Source organism: Cladosporium halotolerans (genome assembly GCF_011745625.1).
Source record: "Cladosporium halotolerans strain TM138-S3 chromosome Unknown Sca9, whole genome shotgun sequence".
Classification (NCBI taxonomy): Eukaryota; Fungi; Ascomycota; class Dothideomycetes; order Cladosporiales; family Cladosporiaceae; genus Cladosporium; species Cladosporium halotolerans.
Window position 1 is genome coordinate 58332 of NW_027191460.1, and position 22134 is coordinate 80465.

Sequence of the window (22134 nt, forward strand, 5' to 3'; positions counted from 1 at the left end):
CCCACGTCATTGCCCAATGCCCAGTATTTATTCAGTTCGTGATCCTGTTCCATTCACGGAGTCTTGACTGTTGAGTAGGTACTTGTGAAAATCTTCTGGACTCAGTCAAAGAGCTTTATTTTCATCACTTGTCTCCCTTCACTCCCTCCCCAAATCTCAGCCATGTCTTCCTTCATGAGAGTCATTCATCTCGCCCAAGCTCTACTGAGCGGCTACGGTGCTTTCCACTCCTACAAGGCGATAGTCAACCTTCAGACGTACGAAGCGACCACCAAAAAGCTCGCCAAATGGTCTGATGAAGTCGGAAAACAACTTCACAAGACTCGCACTACGCAAGCTACAGCGGCTCTCACGGTACGGCCGACGCAAACATCATTCTCGTCCTGCTTCAAAGGAATGACCTAATTTTGATCTAGATCCTTTTCTCGACCCTGACGTCTCTCACCCTTGGAATCAAGCCAGAAGTATTTCCAAGCTCCGTTCTCTACGCCGCACCGCCCTGCCTCGTCATCGTCGTGCTGCTGGCACGCAGCCACGTGTCGAACTACTGGGCGCCGTCTGATGGCAAGACGGTGGGCGTGAAAGTCCCGCTGCCCAATCTGGACGAGTACAACAAGGCGCAGCGTGCCACAGAGGAAGTGCTCAAAGTCTTACAGTGGGTGGAGTGGAGCTGGGTCGGCGCGAGTCTGGGCGCGGGCATGGTTGGATACTGAGAAAGGAAGCGTTCTACGTACTGGAAAATGGGACGGTCTGCTTTCGAGCTAAGCAAGTACAGGAGAGCTTTCCTTTCACAACAGCACGTCCAGTATCTCCTCGAGCAGCCTCTCCTTGTATCTAAACATCTCGCCCTGCGCGACCCTCCCCCCGAACTCCAGCGCCATGCACCTCGCCCTCCAGTCCACGCCATCGTCCTCATCGCCACCTCTCCCCTCAGGATACCCGGTCACCTTGCTCATACTCCTCTTCGCGCGCTGCCGGAAGATCTCTTCGTCCGGCGGATTGCTGATATTCCTCGCCACCTCGCTCGCGGACCGCAAGATTGCATCGTGGATGTCCGGATCATTCGAGTACTCAGGACGATGCTCTCGCGCCGGCGCGAGAGAAAGCGACGTCAACGAGAAGCTGCCCGTGCAGCCGCCCTGCGTCGACGTCCAGTATATGTCGTACACCTCGCGCAGCTTTTCATCTGGTGACTCCATGTCTGCAGGGACGATCTCCTCGTAACCTTCGGCGTCGGAGCGGAAGCGAGTGAGGTTGATTTTCTTCGCGTGGCCGATGGCGGGGCCGAGAGGGATGTTTAGTTGGTCACCGAGGCCGAGCCATGATGCCGCGGTCAGGAGGGTGACATTGTCGCGGACTGGGTCTGGGGAAGGTGTTTGGCGAACGGAGAAGCGCTCGAGGACGGCATCGGCGAGGCGTTTAGCCTCGTCGCTTGTGAGACGGTTGTTGCGACCGATTAGCTCCACGCGGAGGAGATTCGTTGTCAAAGCGCGTTTGAGGGTTGCAAATGTTAGCCCGGGAAGTTGATGATTTTGCTGGTGGAGCTCGGCCGCTTGGACGTTCGTCAATCTTTTCTGGACTTCAGACTTGGGCATGGACGCTGGATCTGGCGTGTGGGTCATACTGCGATCGCCGCTTTCGGATGTAGCGGTCTCTCCACTGACGACTACCGTGGGCGGCGGAGGGGTTGCCAATCGGACTGGCCCACCCGTATGTTGCGGTACTTGCAGAGAGAGTCTTCCTGGACGACTAGAAGTAGCACTATGAGGTGGCGGCATCTGCGGTGGCATCGACTCTGGCATCACTGGTGTAGCGTCTTGAGGTGTCGGTGATCTACCAGGTGCCGGATTTGAAGGGAAAGTTGAGAAAGGGCCGTCTTGAGAAGTCCGTGATTGTGGCGGCCTTCCTCTAGGCTTCGCGCCCGGTGGGTTTTGTGAAGGCCACGCACTGGATACTGCTGGACCATGTCGACGCTTTCTCTTCGCTGAGGGCGTGACAGCAGACCTCGAGCCATCGAAAGCAGCATCGATGTGCGATGCCATTGACTCTCCGGGTAGCGCTGTCATTGGATGAGGTGTTGCTGGAGTATGAGATGATGCGTTCTGATTCTGCCACCTCAAATGAGGAGGTATGGAAGGCGTGATGGCGGACTGAGGTGCAAGCTGGGAGGTGGACCACGGTGTAAATTGTTGCTGGGACACGGCAGAAGCTGCTGCCCAAGGGTCGTGTTGCTGTCCATCTGGGTGTGCGGTCGTTGGGATTGCAGATCTAGGGTATGCAGAGTGAGACTGGCCGTCAGCTGCAAAAGCTCCAAGCAGTCGAGCGTGTTTTGGCTGCTCGTCGACTTCAAGATATTGCTCAGTCTCAGAGTTCCTCCGTCGACCACGTTTCGGTTTGAAAGAAGGATCAAGGGCTCTGATCGCGGTGTCTTCCTCTACCAGGACCCCATCTCTGCCGTTTGGAGGGAATGGGTTGCTGGGATGAGGGATGTCCATGAAGTATGCATGCTCTTTGCCGAGGAGATACTCGAAAAAGGCATCCACATGCATCGCTCGCATCCATCGTTTCAGTCTGACTGTGTACTGCTGCACTTTCTGGACAGATTGGCCTTTAGATACATCCGGCGGTTCAACCCCAAGATCTTGAGCAAGCTGGCCCCAAGTTTTGATCTCTTTGGCGTCAAATTTCACGATAAGTTCCCACAAGGCATAGATCTCAAACTCTTTGTTGTCACTCCGGGGAGGTGTATTGAACTGCGTACGTAACGTCGTCGCATCAGTGTCCAATGCAAAGTGTGGGTTGCAATACAAGATGAACGCCACGTAGGCATCGGTGATTGACTCGGCGTCGACATCTCGCGCGGGCAACGAGCGGTCTGTCGGACGATAAGACAGAGACGAGTCCATGAGCACGCCCCGAAGTAAGACCTTGCGTGGCCAGGACCGCCCTTCCGTATATGAAGGTGTCTGTCTTTCGATAACGCTTCTTAGCCATAGATTCCCACGAAGACAGCTAAAAGACGGCAATAGGAAATGATGTGGGTCAGAAAAGGAGGATAAGTGTGCAATTCAAGGCAAATAGTCCCTGAACGCGCGCTGCCTGCCTTTCCTCGAGCTTTCCTCCTTTCCCCGCAAAACGGAGACGCACCACGCCGCTTTCGCCCGAGCTGGCGTCACAAGGCTTGCCGAGGCATCAGGTGCGCGCGCATTCACAAGCAGCCGAGTTGGTATTCGGGAGCACCAGTCGAGCCAAAATCGAGCTTGCTCTTAACTGCCCCTCGGCACCGAACAACCCGCGCCTTCGTTATTGTAACCCTATTCGAGCCTCCGTACAATTGATATTGACCTCCATCGCAATCCGACGAGCCCAATACCATCCCACGAAACACCTTCATCATGTCGTACAAGTCTCCCGCGCCCACTCCCTCGAACCCGCTCCCTGCCTCCACCGAGCCACAGGCGCAAGCACAGAATGCAGCGACAGGATCTCCTTCGGCGCAAGCAGTCGCCGCACAGCAGAGCGACAATGTAGCACACGCGCTCGCAGGCGCCGGAGGTGGACTGCTGTCGATGGCCCTCACGTCCGTCCAACCCGCAAGAAGGATTGAAGTCTGAGATGGGATCGCTGAGACGAGAGCAGATACCCCCTGATTACATTGTCGACCAGAGCGCAGGTTGAGTCTAAGAAGGCCGACACGAACGTCGTCCAGGCTATCAAGAGGATCCTCGAACGCGAAGGTCTGGGCGGTCTGTATGCCGGGCTGGAGAGTGCCTTGTTCGGTATCACTGTTACCAACTTTGTGTACTACTACTGTGAGCATGGCCATCACCACATCAATGCCAGAGCGTCTCCGCTAATGCACTCGGACAGGGTACGAGTTCACTCGGGCCTACTTTACCAGGACCATGCAGAGGTCTCGTCTAAGCACCCTCGAGTCCATGGCTGCCGGCGCCATCGCTGGCTCGGCTACTGTGCTTATCACCAACCCCATCTGGGTGGTCAACACCCGCATGACGGCACGCAAGGAGGAGACCAGCGAGCCCGTCCTCCCCACCAAAGAGGGCGAGGCTTCCGCTCCGGCCGAGAAGAAGAAAGCGCCCAACACGCTCTCGACCTTCCTTAAGATTATCCGTGAAGACGGCGTCACGCGTCTCTTCGCCGGTGTCCTGCCGGCTCTCGTGCTGGTCGTCAACCCGATCCTGCAGTACACCATCTTCGAGCAGCTCAAGCAAGTGCTCGAGAAGCGCAGGAAGGTCACCGCACGCGACAGCTTCCTGCTCGGCGCTCTCGGAAAGCTCGCTGCCACCAGCATCACCTACCCTTACATCACCGTTAAGTCGCGCGCTCACGTTGCCACCGGCGCAGGCAGCAAGGAGGGCATGACTGCGAGCCTCAAGCGCATTGTGAGGGAGGAGGGCGTTGCTGGCCTTTACGGCGGTAGGTCTACATTGACGAGGGGATCCGTAATGCAAAAGATCCGATTAACTAACCACAATCTCAGGCATCGGACCCAAGGTCACTCAATCAGTGCTCACTGCGGCTTTCCTGTTCGCTTTCAAGGACATCCTTTACGACGCTACTGTCAAAGCCCGCAGGACTATCTCAAAGAAGGCTTAACCCTTCAATATTAGTGGCAATAAGTTCCCTGCGGACTAGTACTGGAGACGAATGAATCTCAATCCCTGCATGGACGGCAGACGAGTGGTGGGTACTGTATCTGCAATATATCAGGTTGTCAAATACGGGTGGGAATTGAAGTCAGTTGCAGGCTTTAGTCGTACAGGGCTAGAAAGGAGCGCTGCAACGTGAGTGTCTTAACGGGAAACAACGGAAGGATCTCCTTAGAAAAGACAAAGCTGCCGGCGTCTGGATGGTTTGTAATGGCTTATCGTTGTTCGCAAGTAAGATTTAACTTCTCGTTATCAATCTGCGCATATCCTTATCGCGTGTTAAGCCACCAGGAGCACCAAGCTTCCCTCGTACAGCCGCTGAGCAGGTGCGACAAGACCCGAAACTCTTCCATGGAGCGTAGTTCCCATCGCTAACCTCATTTCGGACGTTCCCAGCCATGACTTCGTGGGGTGTCCATCTTAGGGTTAGGGTTAGGGTCCTCGGGGTTAGGGTTGGTGTAAGCGGTTGGCCAACTTCGACCCCTTAATATCGCCTCATAGTGGCGAGTCATATGTAGAAGAGGCCGAGGAAATGTATTCTATTCATGAAGACGCAATCGTTGCATCGATCGTGGTTTGTTTGCGAAGATAGGGTATGGAGACGCACAGTTGGTGATCCGTTCAAGTCCATGCTTCGTGAAAGGACACGATACTACCTACAGGTCCCAGATCTCCAGCCATTTTGACCCGCCTTAGCACAACACTCTATCGCCCCATTGTCTGACTTGGCTAAGACCGGCCCTGTCAATATTCCCTGCTTTCTCAAAATCGCTTGTCGCGATCGGACGTCTTCATCCAAAGAACCTCAGCAGGCGCCATGTCAGTTCAGGCGGACTGTCGCATGACTGTCGCTCGCCAGAAGGGCGACAGGCGATAATGGAAGGTGAACGAGTGGCATGACTTGTGACAGGGATCGTGAGTGAGGTTGTGATCACGTGCGTTCCCATGCGCAGCTTGCCTCAGGTGATTGCAATGCAACTGGAAGTGAACGCATATGTGTTTGTGGCTGATTTGCCGCAGCTGCAGCGCGCTTCCCCACGCCACCTGCGTCATCCAACTATCGCACCGCGGAGCTTTCCCCGTCACCGACGGCGATTGCCATCCTAGGTGCATAACTTCGCCAACCGAGCATTCACCACTCGCGAGCCTCCCATCGACCAACAGGCCAGTACACGGCGGCCGCTGCAACACGCGCTTGCCCTTCCACTGCTATCGGTCTCGGGCACCGACTTTGCAATGCCTCCCAAGCATGACACCGCTGCTGCTGGATCTTCCCAGCACATCCAAGGCGCCACCCAACTTGGCCGCGTCGTAGCGCAAGCCTCCGGGCGGCCGAAACGCGAGCAGGTCCTCGCTGCATGCACGCCCTGTCGGAAGCGCAAGACTAAGGTAAGGTCCAATGTCGCGAGCCCGGCATTGCAATACGTGATTTGATTGACGCCCGGCCTTGACAGTGTAATGCGCAGCGCCCGTGTGCGTCGTGTGAGCAGCGCAATACCCCGTGTGAGTATGAGACAGAGGCCGGAGAAAGTTACCCGCAAGCGGCGAAGCGAAAGTACGAGGATATGAGCCGTGCCTGCGAGACGTACGAGGAACTGTTCAGCCTGCTCGGAAGGCAGGACGAGCAAGGCGCTGCGAAGATCCTACGCGACATCCGTCACGGCCAGAGCCCTGGAGCCGTCCTCGCCCTGGCCAGGAACAGAGGTGTGATTTCCGCATTCGCCAGTAGACCGGACTCGGATGCGCAGAGTCTCGCCGCTGAGGCTTTCCTGGTCAGCCTTGCTCATAGCACGGCTTCACTTAAGGATGTAGTTAGACTTGCTATGTCTGTCACCACCTTCGCCGAAAGATCCCGAATCCCAAGCGCGCGAGCCTTTCACGCCATGCGCAACCGCATCGTTCATTCGCGATACCTGGAGGCCATGGTCAGGATACCAATGCAAGTAAACAACTCTTTGCCGTCGTTGACGGTAGATCTGTCGGGCGGTGGAAATAGACACCCAAGCCGTCCCGGCCTGTTACTGGAAGCTACAGAAAGAGAGGGAGGGGACGCCGATGCCGGTATCGGAGCGCCAGATGCGGACGCTCATACTGGAATCGGCATCCAAAGCTACATTCTAGATAGTGACATTAGCAGACCTGATCAGCCTCTGCGTCTTGTCACAGCCCTAGCGTGGACAAACATAACTACAAGCGATCATGCCGTTTCCCACCTCGTTTCACTTTTCCTGGCATGGATCAACCCAACGTGGAGATTCGTTGAGGAAGACCTCTTCCTACAAGGTTGGTTCATTCGGGCCTCGTGATACTAGATCGATCAAAGCCCCACTGACGCTTTCTTGTTCAAGGTATGCACTCGAACCAAACCGGCTCCGACCTTTGCTCGCCGTTTTTGGTTAACAGTATCTGCGCGATTGCGAGTGCAAGTATTTCCGTTCGCAATTGTGTTCCATTACCGTTGCTTACATCGTATTAGTTACACTCTGAGCATGATGTTGCTTTCTCGTCTGATGCTAAAGATCGAATCACTCGCGGGCAACATTTTCACGATGAGGCCCATCCGACTCTGGAACCTCGAAGAAGGTCGCCCAAGCCTTACTAACATCCAAGCCCTCTGCGTTCTTGGCCTAGAGTAAGTAGGCTTAGCAGCAACACGTCTGAAATCTGCTGACATCCCATCAGGTCAAACTACAGGGCGAAAGACAGACTGGGCCTGACGCTTATCCCGATCGCAGAGAGATTCGATAACGAAGTGAGCGCATACCCTGACGAGAGACGATGCGTGGCTCAAAATCTATCCAAGCGAGACTATCTGAGAGCGAGAGTCTCTGCTCATTGGATGGTCAAATGTACACACGTGTAAGTGTCGGACAAGGATCTTCCCACTACATTTGGAAACCACTGACAGATCAAGCATTACGCGCATTGCCTTCATGAGTGGCGTGATAGCAGATTCGCGCCAATCTGGCCTTCCCAGCATCCACGACACCTTTGAAGACAAGGAGGAGCCCTGGATAGGCTACCCCTTGACGACGACTCCCGTCCCCTATCGGCCGACAGTATACCTTCTACAGCGCTGCAGGCTTGCAGAATTATTTGAAGAGATGCACAGCCTTATCCTGACGTCAGGCGACAAGCACAATGATACTGTCCGTAATTTCTCAGGTGCCGTCGATGGTCTTGCAGCGAAGATGCAGCACTGGCTGAGGCACTTGCCTACCGAACTCGAATACAATTGGCCGATGTGCATATCAGTATGGGAACTGCAGTTAGTAACGCCTACCTTTGCCGCAGTGCACACAACAACTTGCTGACCTCAAATTCCAGTGCCTCCTACCTGGCCTTCCTCATGTGCCTCCACGTTGTCGCTCGAACCCGCTTGTTGCAGGAAGACGTCTCGCCGAAGGGCCAGCCACCGCTATCCGTGTCCGGAGAAGAAGACCCCAACTTCAGATCCCACCTCGCGCAAGAGAACCTCACAAAAGCAATCCCGCTCGCGCACCGCTCCGCCGAAATCCTCCGCGACTTCCGCGAACGCTACGGCCTCAAAATCACCCCCGCCTGGCTGCTCCAACTCCAAGCTGTCGCCGCAGGTGTTCTCCTCCTCGACCCAGAGCTCGCCAACCCAACCGTCATCTCCTCGCCGCAGGCCAGCGAAGCCGGCACCATCACCAGCTCCGCGGCCGCCTTCGACGAAGTCTTCCGCTGCCTGCTCGGCGCCGGTGTCGAAGTCATGATCTCGCGCGCCATCGCCCGCATGACCTACCACACCGTGCTCGAGCAGCGGATCGTGCTGTCACGCTCGACGTTTAATATGCTCCAGCTGATGTCCGATACCGCCTGGCGCCCGTCCGACATGTCGCTCGTCAACTCTGTGTTTCCCAACTTCGCGACGACCAAGGGCCATGAGGACGACGTACGCATGACGGAGTTGCTGGAGAAATGGGAGTCGATCGAAATTTGAAGTGAAGTGGCGCACTTCACATAACCATACCAGCGTGGCCGCCTGCGACTCCGGCAGGCAGGCCGCGCACAAATAACTGCATGCTTTTCAGCTCACGGCGTCTAAAAAGTACAAAATCCCATGTTATGTTGGATTTGTGAACGAATGTTGATGATACCCGGAAATCGGAAAAGGAGCATCAGAGGACTGCTCCGTGGGACGTGCTGCATGGAGCCTTTTCTTTTAATTTTTCATTTTTTTTACATAGTGGGAATGGGAACGCGAACGCTCGTCACACGACAACGATGGAAAGGAACCGGGCTGTTCTGTGCACAAAAAGAAGTTTCAAGAATATACCCTAATTACCGCCGCGCCTCGGCGCGGACTCCCAAAATCCGTGTACGTAGAGGCCCAGTACCCACTTGGAGGCGACTTGTATGTATCCCATACCCCATCAAACGCCTTGCAAACCGAACAAAGTGAAATGCACACAGACAGGCAGCGCCAGCTCACGCCTGTGCGTCCTCGCTGCTCTCGCCGCCCTGCTGCGACGGCGGCGCGCGAGACCCAGCCTTGCGGTCGATGCTGACCCGTCCCTTCGGGTCCACGCTCGCCCTCCTGCCATCCATGCTCGTGCGGCCAACACCGCCCGCCTTGTCACCGTGCACACGGCCGTCGACCTCGTCCTCCTTCCCGCTCAACAACCCCGTCGCGCCCATCTTCGTCCTGCGCACATCGAGCGACTTGCGCGGCTTCCTCGCCTCCATCTCGCGCTTCGCCTCCATCGACTTGCGGCTGAGCTCGATGCCCTCAACGTCGCCGAAGCGCGCCTCGTCGTCGACGTCGACGCCCAGGTTCTCCGCGTCGTCGGCGCGCTCGTGGCGGTGCTGGATCTTCTTGATGGCCTCCTTCGTCAGGTCCTGGCGGAAGATGCGCTCGAGGACGTCCTTCTTGCGCGTGCGCTTGTCGCCGACGCTGATGAGGATGCCGGCGACGATGTTGCACGTCAGCGAGCAGGACAGGATGACGGCCGTCACGGCCGCGGGGCGGACCTGGTAGGGGATCGTCCAGGTGCAGGTGCCGAGCGCGACCTGGAAGATGCTGTGGAAGTCGAGCAGGACGACGATGGCGATCAGCAGGCGCAGCGGGAAGGCGTGGTGCGTCGCCGTCTCGTGCGGCTTGTAGAAGGTGTGGGTCTTGGCGAACTTGGCTTGGTGGTATTGCAGGCGGCGCTGCTGGACGGGGCTCAGCACGGTGTACTCGTACCTGTCGTTCTTGTCGTCTTTGGTGACGTTGTTTTCGAGGTCGGGTTCTTCGGCCGCTGCGCTGGAGCGGCGTCCGGGCAGGTCGTTGTGGTCTTCCAACTTCGGCAGTTGCTGTTTCTCGCGGATTTCCCAGGTCTTGTGAGCGTATTTGGCGATGTAGCACATGTGGTAAGTGTCGACAGCACGGAACGGTGCCAAGCCGTCGCCCATGAGGGCGAAGAGCGCGACAAGGGTCAAGTCGATGATATTGATAATGTACTCCTGCTGGCCGTCGACGTAGATCCACCCAATGAGACAGAACACCCAAGCTGCACCGAAGAGTGTGACCAGAACCGCATAGACCGTGACGAAGAGACCAAGCGGCTTGCTGACGTATTTGCCGAAACCTCGCATGGATCTTTTGAACCCTTCGCGACGAGAATGCAGCAGATGGCGGACATAGTCGTTGAGCTCGTCGAGGTCTTCTTCAGACCATCCTTCCAGCCTGACACCGTGAGGCAAGACTGCGTAATGAGATTCGGTAAGTTGGGAGGAAACGGAATTCCTCCTGCCTTGTGAGTCTTCTGTTCCAAGCTCCACGCCCATGTCGGTACCTGGACGATCGGTCGGTTTTATGACGTCGTCACCACCACCAGCGACCGATGGTGCAGTAGCCGTAGAAGCGCGAGTTCCTGCTCGTGGCCGAGGAATGCGAACCGTACCATCCTTGTCTTGTAGTCCGTATCCAGTTCCTGGGCGTTTCGTGAGGTCGTAAGTTGGCTTACGGTTCACCAGACGGCCGAGATCGGGGACGAAAAGCGAGTTTTGCATGTTGGTCAAAGTACCGAGTGTTTGCACTTCGGGGTCTGCGAATTGTTAGCATCAAATCCATATGACGCGAAAGGGCAGCTGGGATGGGTTGCAAAACGTACCGACCAGGTCGAGCAAGCTCACGACATCGGCGTCATACTCCCTGTCAGCGGCAAGCTCCTGCTGTCGAGGAGGCAAAGCGCCACTCCTAAGTCTTCGCAGCCCTCGATTTGTCCTCGCAGTGTTTGCCGCGCTGTTCATCGCCTGTGCTCCGCCGACGTCAGACGCGTTCGTCCCTGATCTTGAAAGGTTTCCGTAGGGCTGAGGCGCATCTGTTTCGCGCGAAGGCACAGGCTCGAGTCCCCTAGCTTCTTGGGCAGCTGATGCTTGCCCCTCCACAATGGGAGGCATGAAAGGCTCAGCCGTCCGCTGTCTTGTCAGGTCATCTTGACCAAGCTCCTGTAGTGTAGGCCGTTGGGGAGCAGAGGAGCTGCGTCTGCGACCAGCTGATCCTGGCTCGGCGAAATCGCGTCCTTCAGTCAATCCGGTTTCTGAGGTTTGTGAGAGAGGCCGCACTGAGTTGCTGGAAGGGAGTCTGCGAATCCTGATGCTCGACGGCGTTCGGAGATTGTCGCGCGAACCGCCTCCTCCGCCGCTCAATAGAGGCCTGTTGTTCGACGTGTTCGCGCGACTTTCTTGGGGGTTGGAATAACCGCGGTTGCGATTAGACGCAGACATGTTGTAGCCGATCGATTTGGTCGCGTCGTATGCGAGCAGAGCGGGACTTTGTAGAACGCCCTCTTATTACTTCCTGGGATGGCCGGCAGCAGCTCTAGGTTCCGGCAGCATCCGAGAGAGCGGGCAAGGCTAGGTAAGGTCACTTTTGCAGCAGCCGACAGCGCGCACTCCTGCAAGTAAAGGAAAGCACCGCTATTCCGAGTGAGGTGTATGAAGTCTCATCGCGGGCGTGGAGAGGAGTGGCGCGAAGCGTCGAAGCGCTGGAGTGCGAAAAGGCCCGCCCGCAATTGTTTGGGGAGACGAGGCCCACCGGCGATCCGAAAGTTTGCAGGGGCGATACGGCTACGATGCGCTCTCACGAGCTGAAATTGATGTCGCTGGACTCAACACGCACCGGATAGCTTTAGAAGACTCATAGCACTTACTACGCTCTCTCAGTTCACAAGCTACATGAGACCGCTATCCTCCACGGTGTATTATAAGAACTGATCATTTACCAGGAGAGCATTCGGCCTGCAAACTTTTGACCGAGCGGCCGACGTCAGCGCGCGGGACAACAGGGTCGAGCGTCGGCGCTAATGCCAACTTTAATCCGGAGCTTGTCGGGGGCAGCGCACGTGCCTGTTCTTGGCTCTCGTTGACGTCCGCCATACCAACCTCCTGCTTGCTCAGATGGATGCGTCCTACCTAGGTAGGTACTCCGTCGTTCGTCAATTGAGGGAAATCGTACACGAAATTTGAACATGTATGGCCGGTTCAGAGTGGATGCGATCTTGAGGCTTCAAGTACTGTCTTTAACTGCAGGGGCCGTCACTGATTCGCATGGGATCCGCAGCAGGTTCCGTGGAGATCCAGCATCCCGCACAAGCGAGCATTCTGCGGTTCACACACACCAAAATTTCATTCTTCCCTTTACGCAGTTCAAATCTCCAGATTCCCGAGTTTTGTGGGCTATGATTGCTAAAGAAGCAAGGACGATCGCCTGCCTTCAAACCACTGCGTTCGACCTTCCCTGTCACTGGCGGAGGTTGCCAGTGCAATCAATTGTCAGAAAACAAGACAGAACTCCATTCCTTCCGATCCCACTTTCCTTCTCACCAGCAAATGTTGCTGTCGTATTTCTACTAGGGAAGAAGGCACAATCTATGCCTTTCGACCGTAAGTACCCACGCACTGACTGACCTTCTTTCCCATAGGCGAGCGTTGCCATGGTGCTTCTGGTAGAAGAGAAAGTGCGATCCCCCATCTGCCGACAAAGTACTACCTGAGCTTCCTTTCCATCGGTGAATGTTGCTATGGCATTCTTCCTAGAGAAGACAGCACAATCGCCGGCCTTGCTATCAAGTTTTACCTGACTTTCCTTCTCACCGGCATACGTTCTTGGCTCTCAGATGGCGTACGGAGAGAGCAGCTGCAGGTTCTAGACAAAAGGCGTGACCTTCCACCTCACACCCGGACGTTCCTGGCATTTGAACAGGTTGTAGAGGGAGCAGCTTCGTTAGGTACATCTTGGAGGTTCTGACCTGCTGAGAGTTTGTTGATTCTCGCCTGGTGGGCTTGTTCCTTCTCACCGGCGAATGCTCCTGGCTTTCCGGTGGTTGTAGAGAGAGCACCTGCGTTCTCAACACTCGGCCAGTGGTACCTTAAGTATTTGTTGATTCTCGCGCGTCAGACTTCTTATTCTCTTCTTTCTTCCAACGAACAAACCACGCACACACACGTACGTATCAACCCCTTCTCCTCCACCTAATGAAGATACGTGTGCTAACATCGAAGCAGCCAAGAACAAAAACAACCACAACCACAGCAGCAACAGCAACAGCAACATGGCTCGTAAGTACAATCGTCTTCTTCTCCCAAAGGAAACGTGCTGACTTGTGAGCAGCTCCCAACGCCAGCAGCAGCAACAACAACAACAACAACAACAACAACAGCAGCAGGGCCAGCAGCAGCAGCCCCAACAAGGTACGTCTATCTCAGCGGACTCGCGAGGATCTGAGCGGCTATATGCTGACATCGATGTAGCTGGACCATGGCGCCGTCAAGAAACGGCAACGGGGTAAATCCCCAGAGAAGCTGGCGCGCCGCCGCGAGGTACGTTACCCCCATATCATGCCCTCGAGCTGCACACCTCTCGAGCAGCGGGCAGCCACAGCGTTTGACCACATGAACATGAGCTGACGCGTGAATGTCAGGCGCGCGCCAATCAGCGGGCGCTCGCCGCCCTCACCATCGCCGCCGCCCCCTCGTCCGCCGCCCCTCCCGCCGCCGCCGCCGCCTCCTCCTCTCCCCGCCGTCGGGTGTTGCTCCCCAACGAGCGCCCTATCCGCCCGGTGTCGGCGCCACCGGGCCCGGCGCCCTCCTTCTCGCCGCCTCGCCTCCCTCCTCCCTCCTCCGGGCCGCCACCTCCGGAGCCCCTGCGCTGGGTGCCCGGCGCCGGCACCACCACCGGCGCCTCCGCCTCCAACTCCTCTCCGGCCCCGGCCGACCCCCCGGGCGCCACCAACACCACCACCACCACCACGCGCCCCTCTGGGGCGCTCACGCCGTCTGCTGCGGGCTGGTCCCGCCCTGGGTGGTTGCCTGCGGGCAACAAATTTTTTAAGTAGCTTAATAAGATTCTTATCCAGACCTACAACACACTCTCTCCAGTCTCATCGATTGCTCTCCGTGACAACAGGGCGGCAGGTAGCGGCGCTTTTGGCGAAAGAGATCGCGCTGGACACGTGCTCTCTCGCTCACCTCGACTCTTCGGTGACAAGAGGGCGCCAGGGAGCTGCCCTGTCTTCTCTCCCGGTACTCACGAGATCCCGCTTGAGGCTCACGCGTCGATCATCGGCCGGACTGCATACTCTTCCCGCTGCATCGAACCCTTGGTGAAAACGGCGCGACAGAGAGCACCTCTCTCTCACCTCCTTGCACAAAGAGATCCTGCTGAACACTGACTTCTCCAGTCAAGTCGAGTACTCTCTATGAGCACAAAGCGACAGGCATCACCTCCTCCCTCGATACACCAGCGGTAGTGCCTCTGCGGCCTGCAAGTTACGCGTCTGCCGTTCGTAAGAAGTGCGCTCTCGAGAGCACCTCTACAGCCTACTCTCCCCGACGAAGTCTCTCGTTCGAGCGCTGCGCGTCGATCACTGCATCCTTCCTCGGCTGGCTACGCGGCACGCCACACGCCTTCATGGAAACAGGGCGGCAGGCAGCACCTCTACAGCATTCTCACGCTAACGAGGTCCACGTTTGAGACTTGCGCGTCGGTCAAGCTCATTCATCAATCCATTGGTGGTACTATCTAACTATCTAGGTACAAGTCATGACTCCCGTTGGTTTCCCTCTTGCGAGGTACTCACACCGCGCACCGCGTGAAGGTCGGAGTCTTAGCGCAGCACAGCACCTGTTCGGCGCGCAAGCACCTGTTCGGCGCGCAAGCACTTGTTCAGCGCGCAAGCACTTTTTCAGCGCGCAAGCACTTTTTCAGCGCGCAAGCACTTCTTCAGCGCGAAAAGGTTAGTCGGGGTTTCAGTAACCCCAAGGCGTCCTGACCTTGCGCCTCAGGACCTTGGCTTTCATGCGCCGAAGCCATGGGCGCAGGTAGGCGTGGATCTCTACTCCAAAGCCGTGCATGTTGTCGCGTTGTTGTTGATTGTTGATGGTTGTTGTTGTTGGTTGCTGGTTGCTATTGCTGATGTTGCTGATAGTTGCTGGTGTGTATGAAGAGAGGAAGAAGAAGAAGGAAACAGGAGGGGGGAAACGAGGTACTTATACTCCTCCCAACGCCCTCAGAGCGATGAGTGTGATTGTGCGAAACCTGCTCACGTTAAGAGTCGTGAGCGGTTCGTGAGCGGGTCGACACTGGCGAGCATCCAGTCGCGTCGAGCGCAGTGGAAAGGGCGCGACTTCAGGAAGTTGGAATGTTTCTTATTAACGTTACTCATTGTTGAGGGCAAGCGACGATGAGGCTTTGTCACGATTGTGGTGAGTCGCACTCCGACGCGTCGAATGGCGCGCAAGCATACTTAGGTGGTCAGGTGTCCAAGTGAACATATGCGCGCTGACATAAGCACTGACTAAGCCCCAACTTCTCTCAACCACCCCACCGAGCCCATCAGTCCATCGGGTGAGTCATGCGCCCAGGGCCAGGACATGATCGAGTCGTTAACCGCTGAATCATCGAAGAACTACTGGGCTGCAGCCGTTCAAGTGGAAGTGTGAGGCTGACATAAGCACTGACTAAGCCGCAACTCTCCTCCGCGAAGGGCCACTTGGACGGGGCGGATTCCACCAGTCCTGTGTGAGTCTCCCGTCAGGGCTCGAGCGTGATAGGGTCATCAAGGGCTGAATCATCGAAAGACCACAGAGGTGTGGACCAACCGTCGTCTGGCGTAGACAAGTGAGTAAGTGAGGTCAGACGCGCGCGAATCCTCGCGAGCGCGCCGGCCTCAGGCCTCAGCCGGCTTCGCCCTCGAATTGCCCCACATTTTCCAATGCTGCTTGGTTGACGAAGCGATCCGCCTGGCACTCATACTTCTCGAGGACCATCAGGCCGCGATTCTTTGCTTGCCCCATAATTCAGTAACTAGCTACCCGTATGGATACGTGCCCATGTAGGTGTGTTGATTCGCTACGGGTAATCTTCTAAGGCGCAAAGGACGAGCCTCAACATTCACGTGCCCACTCTACCATAGATGTCCCAAAGATCCTCCACCCATTTCGAAAGGTTGCTTACATACAATTTTCGGCCTGTCAGTATAACGGATGTATCTGACTGTCGACAACGCCACAGGTTGTTCGAAACCACTCATCACATTGAGGCTCTTTAATGTATTCCACCTGTTGCTGGGCCACCTAGCAGTCCCGACGTCGATGGATAGCAATAATTGACGGTCTCTCTCTCTCCTCTCCAACAAGGTCACTACCCTACCGCATCGACAAAAACATCGAATACTTGACATCCCTACTGCGCCAAACATCCCACCGGCAAGATGTCTGACCGTCATAATCAAGAAAAAGAAAAACCAAAAGCTCAACCTTACGAGGTCCCCTAAAGTCACATTTCCTTCATTTGTCATCGCAACTCTTCTAGTCTTGCACGTCATTATTGTGAACATCTTAGTCTCGCATCAAGCGACAGACAGCAGGTGTCAGAGTACTGATCTGATTTGGTCCGAGCTGGATTTTCTTCCATCCCTACAATCCTCTCGTTGGCCAACCAGCGACGACTTCCAGTGGAGCATCCTATTGTCGCCAGAACACGTCCCGTATGACCATCGGAGGCTCCTCAAGCCCGTAGATGTGTGACACGAAGATCAAGAGCACTACGGATCTGCAGGGGTGGAGCGACAGCTACCAGCTCATGGCAGAACAGGCTCATTCCATCCTGTATATGTATATAGCACACACTCTGGCCAGGCCAGACAGTTGCCGAAGAGGCACGGAAGTCACCACGCCAAAGACACTCTGCACTTGAACCACCAAGGAGTGATCACCCTCCTCCGCCTGCCTGCCTCGCATAGGCTCACGCACCCGTTGAAGAAAATCAAGCACTGTATGATTTCTGTCCGACTCTTTCCCGAGACATAGCAGCTGATCAATGGCATTGACCCTTGCTCGCGTTGGTGTTTTACGACAGTGACGATGGAGACCAAATATTGAACGGTCGTGGGCCAAGGTAACGATGGCCGTACGCAATCGAGATGCGATAGCAAAACGACATCTATTCTGATGACGCTACCCGATGAAGGCTCGAAAGGGTCAGCGCTGTTGTGACAAAAGAACGTCCAAGTGAGGACAAATCAGCATTTTGATTCGGCTGAACATGAGCGACCCTTCCATCCAACGCACTCTTCGTCAAAAATTCACGTGCCGATTGTGTGGGACTGTCATGCATCGCAAGCTCACGTTGCAGCGCTTGCGCAGCCGAAGCGCAAGTTTAGAAGCAGAATTCTAAAGAGACACCGGCTTTATGATTCTGAAACGACGATTGGGTGCTTCGGGCTTGCCGAGCCGGACGTTGGCCCGCGCTTGCTGTTCAGCGCACCATCGCACCTGCTCGCTGTGTGCAACACGAACGTTCAAGCAAACGCGAAGCTGCGACATTCATTCTTTCTCAATCCTCTCGCACCTTTGAGCATACAACGCGAGTGACGTGCGACACTTTTAGCATGGCTTGAGCAGTGTTGGAGTCTTGTGGATGATGCGGCCCTCACACAGGGCTTGGACCTCATTCCGAAGCGTGTGACTTTTTGTGTGGATCGTGAATCGCGGCACAGACACGGCAAGCACCGGCAACCTGAATCGAAAGCAAGCTGTAAAATACGATACGGGTGAAGGCGAGATCCTCCGCCTTCAAATCAGCCTAGAATATCAAGACTTCACTCTCAGTGGTCCAGAAGGCAAGCAGATCAGTAGTCTTGGAGGATGCCGGATTGCTGCGTGTCTCAAGAGATCCTAATCCAAAGTCTATTGCGGAGCTTTTCAGCTACATGACAAGTACTGATTTCGGACCTATCCCGCGGCGCGCCTAATTTATGCTTCAAGAGCATACCACCTAAGCTTCGAGTCTCCACCAACCCAGAGTGTAGCTTGCAAAAGCTTCCGTACTTGGTGCACTCGGAGTCTTCAGCGGATGATGGTTGAAGATGCAAGAGTATAAAGCATCCCTCTAAAAGTCTCCATTGCCCTCGACTACCCTCGTTTGTAACGTAGCAGTCATCTCCAGTCCTTTAGACTATCGCGCGCACTCTTAGATCACAGAACACTACTCAGCGCTACTATCATCACACATCATCAATCATTCGATCGCCCTGCCACAGAGCGTAGCGTAACGATGCTCCTCCGCACCGCTCTCATCGCAGTGCTGGCTGTCAACAACGCGCTTGCTCTGCCAGCAGCAACGACCTACGATCCCGAGTACCTGACACCCAGGACTTGGAGCAAAGTGGCGGAAATGCTGCCGACCTTCAAACGAGAGAAGGACTTCGACAGCTACGGACGATACACAGTATTCACTTTCAAGCCTGGCGACCCGTGGTTGTCGAAGGCCAACAGCGGCGACCCCAAGATGAAAGGCCAATTCCTTGACGTCGGTAATGTATGTTCGATCCTTCCATTCCCTTGCTACTTCAATATGAGGCTGCTCCCGTCTAACATGGTCGCAGCCCGGTTTCGAGGGCGGCCCTTACCATCCTTACCACGGTAATGGGGACATGCATATTCCTGACAAGCTCAAACTCCGGCTTTGAATGCTGTTGCATGTCGTGATCGACTATTATGTGCGGAATACACTGCGTTGTTCGCGTTGATGCCGGCGTCCGGCCTCTTCGGCAACTTGGAAGGAATATTCATAAGCGGGTTCGTATACCCATAGATTTTTTTAGTGCAACGCGTGATCTCCAATTTGCTGAGAACTGGAAGAACGCTCGCTACTTAGAGCAGTGCTGACGATATATCGATTGTATCGGTGAAGTACAAACTTGAAAATTGCAACAAACCAAATCGCACGTAATTGACAGACGCTCATTCATTTAGCAGAGAATGTCTCAATGGCATCTTAAGTGCAATGCAGTCGATGCAGTTGGCCGCACCTATCATGCGTGCGCACCAATCAGAGCACGCTTGATTCGCCTGCGAAAGTGCAAGTTGATCAATCGATTTTTCGCCGAGTAATTGAGTTGGGCCCAAGTTGCATTTAGGTTCCGAGATGGTTCAGCATGTTGTGGACGCGAGTGAGTTACATAAACGCCGGCAGATCAGTCCTTCACACCACTACTGCACAATTCGTCTCGCACAGAAGTCGTATCTTTGTCCGATCGATGAACATCAATCGCAGCTTGACTGCCTAGACATTGGTGCACCACTCAACTTCGAAGTCAGTATATCAAAAATTGAACGAACTCGAACGAACACAACCGACGTACACCTCGCAGCACTCTTGCCGTCGCAATGCACCTCCCAACCATCCTCACCTCCCTCCTCGCCAGCGGCCCTGCGCTCGCCCTACCACTGATCAACGACCTTCCACCTCAAGAAATAGCCTCTCCCGACATCCCCATCTCCGCCCTCCTCCTCGCTCCCCCACCCGCAACCGCAATCGAAGCAAACCTCCTCAACGCCACCCCCACAATCCCCCAACCGACCAGGCCTCTCGCGCAAGGCGCCCTCTGCCACATGCCGCCGCTCGCCCGCGACGTCGCGCTCCCCTCAACAACGACATGGAACTTCGGCTATGCGCACAAGAACACGGTTGTCGAGGTGCCGGCGGGCGTGCAGACGCAGGGTCCCTGCGAGCCGCGGCGCAGGACCGATAGGTGGTACGATTCGAGCTGGATCGTGCCGAAGGACCACCCGCGGCATGAGGAGGGGGATTGGGATGAGAGCGTGCGTGAGGAGGGGACGGGGGACGACGGCGAGGCGGGAGTCGAGTGGTGGCGGGTTCTTAATGAGGCTTCGCTTGAGAGTACTGCGGGGCGGGAGTGAAGGTGTCTTTATGGGGATTGACGTGGCGGCCGACGGGGTTTGGTGGTGGTTGGTGGGCGCGGATGTACTCTTGAGGATGGGTGCATGGGTGGTTTCGGTGGGCACAATGACAGAACGTGAGAAATTGGAAGCGAGAGGCGGATGTGGAAGCGGATATGCTAGTAGTCACGAGCTCGAGGCTGAGATACAATTTGCGATATTTAGCTGTCCCACAGGCAGCACGAGGAAAAAATTGATTGGCTCTGTCTATTATTTCAGACGCTTGCATATACGTGAAGTCGACTGAGTCTATTCCTAGATCTTGCCGACACCAGCGCCGCTCTTGATGCTCTGCGCAGAAGCCGCCTCCGCAGTAGCAACATCCTTGCCAGCAAAGTTGGACATGAAGCTAGTGTCGCTGGTACCCGTGAAATCGCCAGAGCTGGAAAGAGTGTTGACCTCACAGGCACGGCCGAGAGACTGCTGGCAGGTAGAAGCAGCGCTCGCATCGTTGATCGTGAGGATGCTGCCACCGGCCGAAGCGTCCTCGATCGGAGCCTTGACGCTGGAGAACGCGTTGCCCTCGGCGAGGATCTGGGCGCCGGAGGAGATCTCGAAGGCGTGGCCGCTGTTGTCCTCCCAGTAGTTGTTCACGGCGTGCAGCAGGGTGTTACCGGCGACCTTGGGAGCGCGGCCGGAAGTGCCGTGGATGTAGTTGCCCTTGAACGTGATAGTATCTTGCGATCCGGTGAAGTAGAGCGCCCAGTAGTGATGGTTGTCGCAGGTGGCGGACCAGTCGGTGGTCCCGTCGATCTCGCTGTTGGAGATGGTTACGCGGCCGGATGCAGCCTCGCCCAGGACGATGTGCTGGCGGCCGATCATGGAGGTCTATGAAGATCGTTAGTAGGCGAAGTACATAAAATTGAACGGACACTGATTGAGCGTACCTTGACGTGATCGATCCAGATCAAGTCAGTGCCTGCCAGAGTGATGGCATCACCGCCCCAGACATACTGCGGGTTGAGCTCGGTGATGTGGATGTTCTGGATGATAACGTTGCTGGCTCCATTAGTGAGGTACAGGCCTTTGCCCTTGATCACACCCTCCGAGCCAGATCCAATGATCGTCTTATCCGATCCCACGACAATAGGGTCCAGACCAGCTTCGTCGTAAGTGACCGAAGTGGCAGGGGCACTAGATTGGTAGTTGCCGCACCAGTCGTCCTTGTTGATGGCAGTCTGGCAGCCAGAGCCGGTCCCCCACGGAGCACAACCAGAGCCAGAAGTGGTGGAGCCGGTGAAATCGAACGTCTTGCTCAGCAAGATGACGCGAGGGCTTGAGTCTCCAAGGTAAGAGACCAGCTCTTCGTTGGTGGAAGGAGTGACGACTGCAGCGGACTGTTTCGGTTAGCTGCGTGCTACATATATGGACCACTGTGAATAGCGGATAATCAAGTACTCACCCCGCCGCCAGTGACGCCCTTTGCAAATCCTTCAGCAGCACCGGAAACACTCTGAGCAGCAGCGCTGGCGATGAATGCCGCAAGTGCAGCCGCGGTAGTGGAGCACTTCATCCTGTCAATCTGATCCTTTGGTGTCCTGTAGCTCCGGCGGATGGCTTAGGGTCGAGTTGAAGGCAGATAGGGCTCGCATTTTGGCTTTATATAAGAAATCATTGACCTCCTGAAACAGGATAGAGTGGTCTGCGATAGTAGTCGCTCGAGTAGACGCATCGCGAGTAGCGAGCTGGTTGTGAGACTGCCAAGGTGTCCGTCAAGCGCCAGAGCGTTGATGGAAAGTGGAGCTTGACCAGGCTTAGTCGCCGGATTCTGCCAAAAGCCCGCCAGATGATTGGAAAACAGTCTAGCGAGATAGATGGCCAGAAGCCAAGCCTTTCCCAGTGTTTGATCTTTATGGGGAGCCTTCAGTGTGATGAGCCGGCTATTCCTCGCTCAACAGCCAGGCGATGAAACTCGGGCCTGGAAACTCTTGGTCAAAGTTCAGTCGCCGCGCTTTAGCTTCTCCAGGCACGTGTCAGAGCTCGTGTGCGGACCTAATGGTCTCCCTGTGCGATAGTAGGTGCATACAAGATATAGGCGGACACCGCCCTGGCGGAGTTGCAAGTTGATAAGCACCGGCTTCACGCCAAGCAGCGGGTTTCTGCGGCAAGATACTGTCGCACATCAGAATGAGCAGTCTGCTACAACAATGGTGAAGCATCGGTCCTTCTTGTCAGTGCAGTTTCCCCGCTTCTGGAGCTGCCATCAGGTTCT

At 55.7% G+C, this 22134-nt stretch overlaps 7 protein-coding genes across 7 annotated transcripts; 4 read left to right on the forward strand and 3 right to left on the reverse strand.

The window, feature by feature from the left end:
* Positions 1-34: 34 nt before the first annotated feature.
* On the forward strand, positions 35-2529 carry WHR41_03459 (uncharacterized protein). The gene is made up of 2 exons (XM_069372065.1): positions 35-354; positions 417-2529. Exons 1-2 carry the CDS (start codon positions 163-165, stop codon positions 711-713), a joined length of 489 nt encoding a protein of 162 aa, XP_069230903.1. The 5' UTR covers positions 35-162; the 3' UTR covers positions 714-2529.
* On the reverse strand, positions 789-1595 carry WHR41_03460 (uncharacterized protein; the record flags this gene model as incomplete). Its single annotated transcript, XM_069372066.1, has 1 exon — positions 789-1595. The coding sequence occupies one exon, from the start codon at positions 1593-1595 to the stop codon at positions 789-791; it is 807 nt and encodes a 268-aa protein (XP_069230772.1).
* Positions 2530-3266: 737 nt separating the features above from the next.
* WHR41_03461 (uncharacterized protein) lies at positions 3267-5021 on the forward strand. Its single transcript, XM_069372067.1, has 4 exons — positions 3267-3580; positions 3640-3812; positions 3871-4437; positions 4502-5021. Exons 1-4 carry the CDS (start codon positions 3396-3398, stop codon positions 4615-4617), a joined length of 1041 nt encoding a protein of 346 aa, XP_069230771.1. The 5' UTR covers positions 3267-3395; the 3' UTR covers positions 4618-5021.
* A 776-nt stretch (positions 5022-5797) lies between these two features.
* WHR41_03462 (uncharacterized protein) lies at positions 5798-9092 on the forward strand. Its single transcript, XM_069372068.1, has 7 exons — positions 5798-6059; positions 6125-6953; positions 7019-7092; positions 7147-7302; positions 7353-7529; positions 7585-7938; positions 7998-9092. The coding sequence occupies exons 2-7, from the start codon at positions 6870-6872 to the stop codon at positions 8632-8634; spliced, it is 1482 nt and encodes a 493-aa protein (XP_069230774.1). The 5' UTR covers positions 5798-6059; positions 6125-6869; the 3' UTR covers positions 8635-9092.
* On the reverse strand, positions 8936-11636 carry WHR41_03463 (uncharacterized protein). The gene is made up of 2 exons (XM_069372069.1): positions 10790-11636; positions 8936-10723 (listed from the first exon to the last, which is right to left on the reverse strand). The coding sequence occupies exons 1-2, from the start codon at positions 11403-11405 to the stop codon at positions 9123-9125; spliced, it is 2217 nt and encodes a 738-aa protein (XP_069230773.1). The 5' UTR covers positions 11406-11636; the 3' UTR covers positions 8936-9122.
* Positions 11637-12145: 509 nt separating this feature from the next.
* On the forward strand, positions 12146-14014 carry WHR41_03464 (uncharacterized protein; the record flags this gene model as incomplete). Its single annotated transcript, XM_069372070.1, has 5 exons — positions 12146-13125; positions 13185-13238; positions 13291-13370; positions 13431-13499; positions 13601-14014. The coding sequence occupies exons 2-5, from the start codon at positions 13232-13234 to the stop codon at positions 14012-14014; spliced, it is 570 nt and encodes a 189-aa protein (XP_069230776.1). The 5' UTR covers positions 12146-13125; positions 13185-13231.
* A 6059-nt stretch (positions 14015-20073) lies between these two features.
* WHR41_03465 (uncharacterized protein) lies at positions 20074-21819 on the reverse strand. Its single transcript, XM_069372071.1, has 3 exons — positions 21325-21819; positions 20810-21259; positions 20074-20750 (listed from the first exon to the last, which is right to left on the reverse strand). The coding sequence occupies exons 1-3, from the start codon at positions 21433-21435 to the stop codon at positions 20178-20180; spliced, it is 1134 nt and encodes a 377-aa protein (XP_069230775.1). The 5' UTR covers positions 21436-21819; the 3' UTR covers positions 20074-20177.
* Positions 21820-22134: the final 315 nt, after the last annotated feature.